This window comes from Macrobrachium rosenbergii, chromosome 7 (genome assembly GCF_040412425.1).
Source record: "Macrobrachium rosenbergii isolate ZJJX-2024 chromosome 7, ASM4041242v1, whole genome shotgun sequence".
Classification (NCBI taxonomy): domain Eukaryota; kingdom Metazoa; phylum Arthropoda; class Malacostraca; order Decapoda; family Palaemonidae; genus Macrobrachium; species Macrobrachium rosenbergii.
In genome coordinates, this window is record NC_089747.1 from 26,147,501 (window position 1) to 26,157,500 (window position 10,000).

Genomic DNA, 10,000 nt, shown 5'->3' on the forward strand with positions numbered 1-10,000 from the left:
CATCCTAGAATCCATAATTATCAGGAAGACTGTGCCGTCGTTAAATACTCAATCGTCCTCAGTGAAGTGTTTATAACCTAGTTTGGGCAACTGGTTTTCCTCACTCTGTTTGTACTTATTTATGTTAGTCTTGTTCTTTCTTTCATATAGGTAGGTTGTTTTAAGATTTTTAGTGAACTCCTTTTACTCATTATTGACTTGTCTTGGAATGAGGTGTTTTGTTTTAAATATTTTTACTACATAAAGAGCTGTTGCCATTGCATTAATTTGTTATTGATGTTCGGGAATTATATTATATTTTATAGCCTTGAAAATGCGACTTGGAATTCGTCATGGAACGTCGGCATTGAAAAAATAAACTGTAGATGATGAGGATGCCTTTCCCTACTGCTTCCTTCATGATGTATATATATATATATATATATATATATATATATATATATATATATATATATATATATATATATATATATATATATTACTAAAAGGACCTCATTCAAACTGCATGGTATCTATAGATACCATCCAGTTTGAATGTTAGTGTGTGTAATAACAGATAATTAATGCACAGAACAATTGTGTATGTGATAAAGTTAATATATACATATGTATACATATATGTGTGTGTTAGTGTGTGTATTAACAGATAGTTAGACACAGAGATAGATGCATAGATATAAGATATATATATATATATATATATATATATATATATATATATATATATATATACATATAAATACATATATATATATATATATATATATATATATATATATATATACATATATATATACATATATACATATATGCATATATATAGTAGGGAGTACGGATAGGAAGAACAGTCAGCTCATCATTGATATATTTATTAATAGGTGCGCTTCAGGATCACCCATATCCCATCTTTTCTGGCTAAAAGATACAAAAACACTAATTAAAACTGACAACAGAGCTTACAAATTAATATGCTTTAAAGATTGAAAAATGACAATGACAAAACAAAAATAGATTAACTTCTAGATAGTAAAAGTCAGGATGAAAACTGAATAAGGTAAACAAGGTTAGCAAAGTAAACAAGAAAGGCGGGGTGGGGTTACTATAATACGACCGTTTTTAGGAAGAGACTTTGCCCCTCTTAAACTGACCATTAACCTTCTGACTTCAAGCTCTCATTGTTTGCGCCTGTTATCAAGCACGTGTACTATAATAGAAAGTTCTGAATGAAGTTTGTTGTCCATAAATTTTAGATAAAAAAAAAAAAAAAATTCAATATATATGAAAATGATAGATGCAAGAAATTTGGAAACCTAGATGTGCTTTCATTTTTAGTTTTGTTTATTTGGATGCTGTACTGAGCAATGTTCTTGAGTTACGTCATCTACTATAGTTTTTATTACTGTTCCTTTGCTGTTATCATCGAAGTCATATAATTGTGATATAGTTTTGAGCTTTTGAATTGTTTTCTTTCGTGTATGCCGTGATCCGTCTTTACCTCCTTGCTGTATCAAGGTTGAATTTTTCACTGTGCAGCTATAAAATAGCTCATAATAAATATTCTTTAATATTGTTACACCCATATATATATATATATATATATATATATATATATATAGGTGTAACAATATTTAAAAAATTTATTATGAGCTATTTATAACTTTAAAATGAATTAACAACAAATCAACAGAAACTAAGACAGTTACACACATGCACAATTCAAAGCTCAAAACTCAAAATATATATACAATTATATATATATATATATATATATATATATATATATATATATATATATATATTACACATTTATACAGTATTAGATTTACCTGTGCTTTTAAAGCACTGTCATATGATACTCATCACTGCTGTGGCATTTCTGTTATATGTAGATTTTTAAAATATTTCTGCCACTTTCTGTCGAAAAAAACAGATCTATATTTCAATTTATTTCAATTTCAGTGTTCAACAGGATATCACACAACAAGGAAAGCAATAAATTTATTTACAATCAAGTATGAGGAGACATTACTTATGAAGAATCCTCGTCAGAGGATGCTACATCGATAACAAAAAGAATCTATATATTTATCAATGCAAACATCTCTTGAAGCGTCATCTCTTTTATATCTTCGGCATGTCTCACATCATTAGCCCAGTTGTCAGAAGATATGGATTCAATTGCTTCTTTGACCAAAGGAAGCAGGTCTGATTTTTAAAATGATTCTTCTTTGCCACGTATGATTTCACCTGCGCCCATAGGCTATCAGTTCTGTTGCATTATACTGGCAGTGATATGTAGGCAGCCTAACCACTATGTCCATGATCTCTTGCCAGTCTGTCAATCACGTAATCATTTTCTTTACATGAATGTCTTTGCAACTTTACTAATTTTTTATTAGCCAGTCTTTAACTTCATCCTTTTTGGCAGACATTGTCGGAGGGTTTATTAATTCGAACTGAATGATAAAAGCGTTATCCAACACTATGATGGCAGATGGCCTATATTGGGAAGAAGCTGGGTTTTAAACCATTTTCAAACACTGCAGAAATTCATCTGAATTTCTAGATGCGTATCCACTTGTCAGCTGGGTGTGATCATTGATAAAAATATTACCCAGAAATGTGGTTAATATTGCAACCAATATTGTGATTGTGTCTACTTACTCTCAATGTTATTGATGTACAATTAGAAGGAATAAATCATAGGTAAAATTTTTATTCTGTCACGCCTCTCTCTCTCTCTCTCTCTCTCTCTCTCTCTCTCTCTCTCTCTCTCTCTCTCTCTCTCTCTCTCTCTCTCTCATTTTTTTTTGCCCAGCTAGTGGAATAATAAGCGGAACCATAAAAATGATGAACATTCTTTATGATTAGTTTTCTGACGAATATACAAATAATTTTTAACTATAATACACAACTGTGGTGTAGCTGTCCTTTACGGATTCAAACAGAATTAGAAAATGACAAAAAAAAAAAAAAAAGACTGTCATCCTCAATCAGTGCAGTGCTTATACCTCTGGCAACACTAAACCCCGATATATAGTACTTATCCTATGTTTATTTATTTGTGTTGTTACATTAATTGCATAATATCTATATCACGGATCGCTACTATCACAATATTATCATATAAATAAAACAGGTTAATTTGCAGCAAAACAACAAATACAAACGCTATTACAATGATTGTTTACGATTTCGTGCGTCTGGTAGCATGCTACGGGTGACTACCGTCTGAAAACCCTCCGGATTGTGGTAAGTGTGAGGTCTCATCTCGGCCGTAATCAAAGGGTTAAAAGTGACATTGCAGTCATATGAGACCGGAGTCCTCATAAGAGAGAGTTTGATTCTTTCCACATGACCAAATTGTTTCATACAATTATGCAAAAACTCATGATCAGATTTCTCACTGACATTTTGGACGTACAGCACTCTCGAATTAGCACTTACACCACCAGAGTTTCACAACCCTGGTAGTTTATTGGTAATACTGAGGGTACAGGCACAGAATCATCCACCTTGCAAGACTCTTTCTTAACAGGGATATCCCTTACCTTGCATGGTTCATCAACAGGATGTATTAAAATATTATCAGTGGAGGGTGCTGAGGTTATCAGCCGTGTCGAGGGGTCATGGGTTTTAGAGGTAAATGCCTTTTTAGTTACAGCCATGCAAATGAAGCATCAAGAAAAATGCCTGAACAAAGAAAGGGAACTCAGAGGCCTTTCATCCAGACAACCTGCACCAGTGACACCAGTGGGAGCTAAATCCTAGATGTCCACTTGCTGTCCTACTCCGAGGAGATGGTACTAACATGATTAGTGTGTTTCTAGTGTAAGCCAAACCTGCTTGATGGGATTGAGCATGTAAGTATAGTCATCCTCACTCTAATCATCTTGGTGGACCAAAAAACTTTCCTGGGGCTGGGGATTCCGGCTCTCAGGGCCAACTTAACACCTGGGTTACAAAGAGCAGTTCTGGAGAATAGTCCCACCTTGAGATAGGAAGAACTAGACTCGAACGATAGCTCTTATGGCCCAAATATTATCAATATGTTGACAAGGCCACCATAGCTCTCACTATTGGCTTTGAAGATGAATTACAGTCCCAGCAATGCCATCCCTTCCCAATAATCCAGATGTGGAAAGGATTAGATAGTGAGGGTTAAAAGAGACATGAAGGGGATTAAAGAGTGAGAGATGTAAAAAGATTTTTTAAGATGCAAAAGGAGGAAAACCTTGCAGTTACACTGTGAAATAAATTTTAAGAGAGGGTGACAAGTAAGATGGAAGAAAAGAGAATATGAAAAGAGGAACAGTTGAAGGAATTCGAAAGGGGGCTCTGCAAAGAACCTAAAAATGCCTACAGTGCACCGCCTGAGGTGCACACACGGCATGCTCCCCTAGGATGGGGATGGGATGTCATTGGTCATACTGGTATATTTGTTCATAGTCTGGCCTTGGCAATGAATGGCCGTAGAGATCCAGGGCAAGGATGAATATCCAGACCATAAATTACATTCTTTGGTGATATCATTACATTGATTAGCACTCGTAAAATAGGCTGATACTGTAAAAGTTACGGAACAACGCCTTTGGCGTTAATAACAGTATCGACTTACATTTAATGTAAATTCAGGAGTCTAAAGAGTGAAACACATCAAAAGTAAGGTAAGTATCCCTGACTTATTGAACCTGCGTTTTATTAAAGGGGAAAAGTGTTTCTCAAATATTCTTTGTCCCATGCCATTTACATAGGAACTTGAAATGCGAGAGAGAGAGAGAGAGAGAGAGAGAGAGAGAGAGAGAGAGAGAGAGAGAGAGAGAGTCTATAAATAACTAATCTCTGATCACTATCGCCCGCTGTCACCTACCTCCTGGAATGCATGGCTGTGATTGGCTCCCACGTGTTCCTTCTCGGGTTAAATCTCTCAGCGGAGGACATGCACATGGTACCATCGTTTCCACCCACGCAGTATAACATTCCCCCCAGCAACGCCGCTCCACAGCTGCTCCTGCGACTCATCATGGGCGGTACCGACATCCATTTGCCAACCCTGGGATCCAGTCTTTCGACGGTGCACTGGTAGTTGGTCGAATCAAATCCTCCCAGGGCGTAGATGTTATTGTCTGCGAGAAAAAATCATGAGAAACCACTGAAATACTGCAGGTTTTTGTTGTTCATAAGTTTTTTTTTATTCTTGGCTTTCATTAAAATAATCTAACAGCTGCACTGGACATCAATGATGCAGACAACATAATTGATGCCGTCCCATCGATAACAAGTGGCGGAATGTGTACTTGGGTGACCGGATCTTTCCTAGATAGTGACCCCCAACGGTTTTAACCCGGTATGCATCCACCTTTGCGGCGTGTTTAGTACAAGCCCGTTGGGGACTGCCGTAAAAACATAAACAAAAGGCTTCAAATATCATAAAGATGATGACCCTCAAGAAATATTAGTCCTAGATAACGACGCCCGAAAACCCTTGGGGGTCACTATCTAGGAAAGATCCGTGGTGGACATTGTCATAGATTTAGTTTTTTATGTTTTCAATAAAAAAAAAATGAGTGGGTGAGGATAGCCATGATTCTGATATCGAAAATATGGTTTCGGAAGTGAGGTCTCTACCAAGTGAGTGAAGCATTTGTCTTCACAAATAAGTGACAAGTGACATGGAAATATATTAGGGAAATAATGAACAACAGAGAAGAGATGAAAGACACAATAAAAATTAGACAGAACGTAAGCTGCACTAACTTTACACTGCAGACTGAGAATGCAAGTAAAGGGGGCTTCTTGATCATCATCAAAACACTGAAAATGTAAGCGCTGAATGGAGCACAAAAACGAATGAATAGATGGCTGTGGAGAAAATGAAACTGAAATATTATATAAAAAAAAAGGATGGTAAGGGAGTACTGAAAATACAAATGAATGGGTAAATGACAAGAGAGATGAAAGATAAGGAGAGACAAGTAAGATCAAATCTAATGAAACGGAAAGGAAGAGAGCTTTAAAACGGTGACGAAACCGAACGTAAAATAAAGAGAAACAAAGAGATATGAAATAAAAGATGATAAAATAGATGGGAAGCAATGACTTAAACAAGCAGAAAAGGGCAAAAAAAAAAAAAATCCATGGAAAAGACATGAGAGGTGAAATATTAGAAAATAGCTGGGAGGATATTATCTAAACAAGAGCAAATATCAAAGGCAGAAAAAGGGTGATGAACATACAGGTGAGAAGACATATAATAGATGAGAAATAAAGAGAACGGAAATAAAAAAGAGGAAAAAAGAAGCGTGAAATTACATATAAGAAAATAAACGGGAAGACAGTAATTAGACAAGAAAAAATTCCAATGCAAAAAATAAAGAAAAAAAATGTAAGGGAGATGAACTGTAAGAAAATAGATGGTGAGAGACCATTTAAACAATAAAAAAATCTCATGCAAATCAAGAGGAAAAAAAGACAAGTGAGATGACATATAAGAAAAGAATATAGATAAAATGTGAGTAGCGAAACCCGAACGAAATCGAACGGAAATGGGGAAAAAAGGCAAAGGAAATTAAATAAAAGAAAATAGACTGGCATTGAGCATTCAAAATTGAACAAAATCAAGTGCAAAAAAGAGGAACACTGGAAGTAAGAACTATCATTATTGATTAACTAAAAACTACCTCATTAAAAATTATAACGCTTGGAATAGAGAGAGAGAGAGAGAGAGAGAGAGAGAGAGAGAGAGAGAGAGAGAGAGAGAGTAGAAACGTACCTAGTAGTGCCACCCGACAGTATCTTCTCCTTGTAGCCATGGCAGGACAGGAGGTCCAGATTCCAGTAAGAGGATCGTACCTCTCAACGCTGCTAAGACAACTTGCTCCATCATACCCTGGATTGAGATAAATAGATTTCCTTTATTGCTTTTGATTATATTGAAAAAAAAAAGATAGTGACGATCGAAGGATATAAATGTATGGTTAACATCTCCATTTTCTTGTTGTCATTATGAATGATGAAAAGAACCTGAATGAATAAACGTGTCACTCTCATGTAACTTGGAACCAATGAATACAGAGGCCTGCACAAAAACTTCTCCTCTCAGCTGATACTACTGGACTGAATAAGAACAAGTAAAATATGCGCCAAAGGTTCTTCGGCGGAATCGAGTTTTCTGTACAGCATATAATGCTGTGTGAGCCCCAGCCCATGACTCTTTCAGCCACGGCCTGGTGGTGGCCTGTCCTATACCGTTGCCGGATGCACGATCACGGCTAACTTTAACCTTAAATAAAATAAAAACTACTAAGGCTAGAGGGACGCAATCTGGTATGTCTGATGATTGGAAGGTGGATGGTTAACATACCAATTTGCAGCCCTCAGTAGTTTTTATGATCTGAGGGCGGACAGAAAAAGTGCGGACAGAAAAAAAGTGCGGACGGACAGACAAAACAATTTTAACAGTTTTCTTTCACAGAAAACTAAAAATCATGTACATAATTTAGTGACATGATATTGTGTATTACGGAGAATTAACCCATAAAAAAAATAATTTTTCATCGAAGCACCAAAAATGTAATTTGTGTCAAGCAAAGATAAAAGGAGCAACTCAGTAGTATTCCTAGATATAACGATCACAAAACTAAATTACAATAATGAGCACACTACACGATGCTCTGAGCATCATTTTAGCTTTTAAAAGTTGAATTGCGTGAAATAATAATGAGCACTTCTCGAACTTTATACAAAAAACGGTAGCCTTGACAGCACAAAACTAGTTATTATTGTTTAAAAAATAGGTTATATGAGTATTAACAGCACACATGTTTAAATACCTAACACGAACCTGAATGAAAAAATACACATGAAAGCATATAGTGCAGTATTAAGGTAAGGTAATAGATAAAATAAATAAACTGGCTATCTGGCATTGAATAACTTATTTGCATCATTACAAGACTATTTAAACGTGTATTCAGACAGACGCCAGACGAATGAGGAAAATTTATTTTAAATGATGATGGTAAGGAAAGGAGGAGGGGGAGGGGAAGGGGAGGCAGAGACGCCTTTGGTGGGGGGGGGGTAGAGAGGCCTCATCAAGAGATGGACAAAAGCAACGAAATGGCGATACGAAAGAAGAGAGAATAACAATTTTGGCATAAACTTATAAATGAAGCTTTTGACTGGGATCCATAAGACTTGCAATATAGTTGGTGTGCCCAACTTTCCATCTTTTGCATAATGGAAGGGGGAGCATCTCTACCGCTAATCATTCCAAGAGAAAAAGGTATAATTTTGGCCATTAAATTAACATGAAACCGTGAGAAATCGGTCAAGGTAAAACCAAAGACTAGTGAAATAAGTCACCAGCTTCAAGCTAACGGTCTCGAAGTTTCTTTAGACTCAGACAAGAAAAATTAATAATAACAGTTAATAGTAACACGTTACAAAATGGCATAATCTAATGGTAACGACACCAATACTATAAGATTATCGTACTGTCTTTTGCCTACCTCCCACACAATATATCAGACCGTTCGTCACTCCGATTCCTAAACACGACCGCTTGGTGCCCATGGCGGTGATGTTGATCCACTTGTTGATGCTCGGGTTGTACATCTCGGCCGAAGACAGGTCACAGGCCCCGTCGTACCCTCCCATCACGTACAGATACCTTCCAAGGGCGGCCACACCTGCTCGAGATCTGTCAGAATAAAATCAGAGGAAGTGTATTCTTCGGTTCTTTAGAGGTATTTTTTGAAAGTAAGATTCTCTCTCTCTCTCTCTCTCTCTCTCTCTAGTAGAAACACACGGCTTACAACCGAATCCGCTCGTTCTCGTTCTAAGACTAGGAAGGGTGGTATAGAAGAGTTTCCTTAAAAATCTGTTATGGCTGTTGACCCTCAAAGGGAATTTTGTACTTGTCTTTCAATCGAATGTTGTGGGTGGCAACTGGAAGAGAGAGAGAGAGAGAGAGAGAGAGAGAGAGAGAGAGAGAGAGAGAGAGAGAGAGAAAACAACTATGAGTGATCAGCATATGTTCTGTTAAATTGTGTTACATCGTAACAATTAAAAACAGTAGGGCATTGACGGAGTAATATCTAAGTCAATAGTATGAAACCATTCATCATAAACCTCCCTCTCTCTCTCTCTCTCTCTCTCTCTCTCTCTGTAATGATGGAAAATCAGCACATAAAATCCTTTCAACAGCAAAAGGTATGCTGGCTTATTTATGAGTTTGTCGAGAATTAATTTCCAATGCCTCAAGAGTTTCTATGTTATCTTAAAAGACTTACTGTAACTGTCTCAAGAAAATGACCCATAAAAGTGATCTTCAGGAGACAGATCTTAACACAATAGGAAGGTGACTAAGTAATAAACAATCCCTCCCCCCAACAGCCACACAAAAAGCCTGAATGCAGTCTCACGCAGTGGCGTAGCTAGGGGGGCGGGGGGCGGTCCGCACCGGGCGGCACTGTCCGGAGGGCCTGCAATCTGGCATCTTTTGAGCAGGTCCGGTCTGGCATAATTCTAGATCTTCTAGGATATTTGGTCTGATTGGAACACTGAACAGCGATTTATCGACTACTGTTGCTGGACTTTGATGTTGTTATTAGCGAATTCGCTTCTGACGAAGTTCGCAGGGTTCCGTTGTAAATCTGCTGTGTTGTTTTTGCTTTAGCTTTATGAAATAAAATAAATGATTGAGATGTTAAGGCTTAAAATGTGTGTTTAACTTTCACCACTTTAGTACTTTTTAGCACGGGAATGCGGCGGCATCTTCAGAGTCAGGCCCGGGGCGCCACTAAAGCTACTTACGCCGCTGGTCTCGCGTTAATATCTGAGGAAACTCTCCTTGATTGAATGAGATCACGTCATCTGTCATTTACAAGGACTTTACGCTTATTGTTTTTTCCCTGTACTCGGAAAATGTATCTATAAGTAGTTTTACTATGCTTGAGCTAGATAACATTAAAGTTTTAACGCCATGAAAACATAACAT

The 10,000-nt window shown here is 36.9% G+C and overlaps 1 protein-coding gene across 3 annotated transcripts in view; it reads right to left on the reverse strand.

Moving 5' to 3' along the window:
* LOC136840242 (kelch-like protein 17) overlaps positions 1-10,000 on the reverse strand; it is a 214,330-nt gene that overhangs the window by 25,689 nt on the left and 178,641 nt on the right. For all 3 annotated transcript variants that reach the window (XR_010853562.1, XR_010853563.1, XM_067106851.1), the window contains exons 10-12: positions 8,511-8,701; positions 6,773-6,889; positions 4,871-5,126 (exon numbers count right to left, since the gene is read on the reverse strand). Coding sequence is in view for 1 of the 3 variants with exons in the window: in XM_067106851.1 (XP_066962952.1) it covers positions 4,871-5,126; positions 6,773-6,889; positions 8,511-8,701 (564 nt within the window). In the remaining 2 variants the exon portion in view is untranslated. The remainder of the gene's footprint in view (positions 1-4,870; positions 5,127-6,772; positions 6,890-8,510; positions 8,702-10,000) is intronic.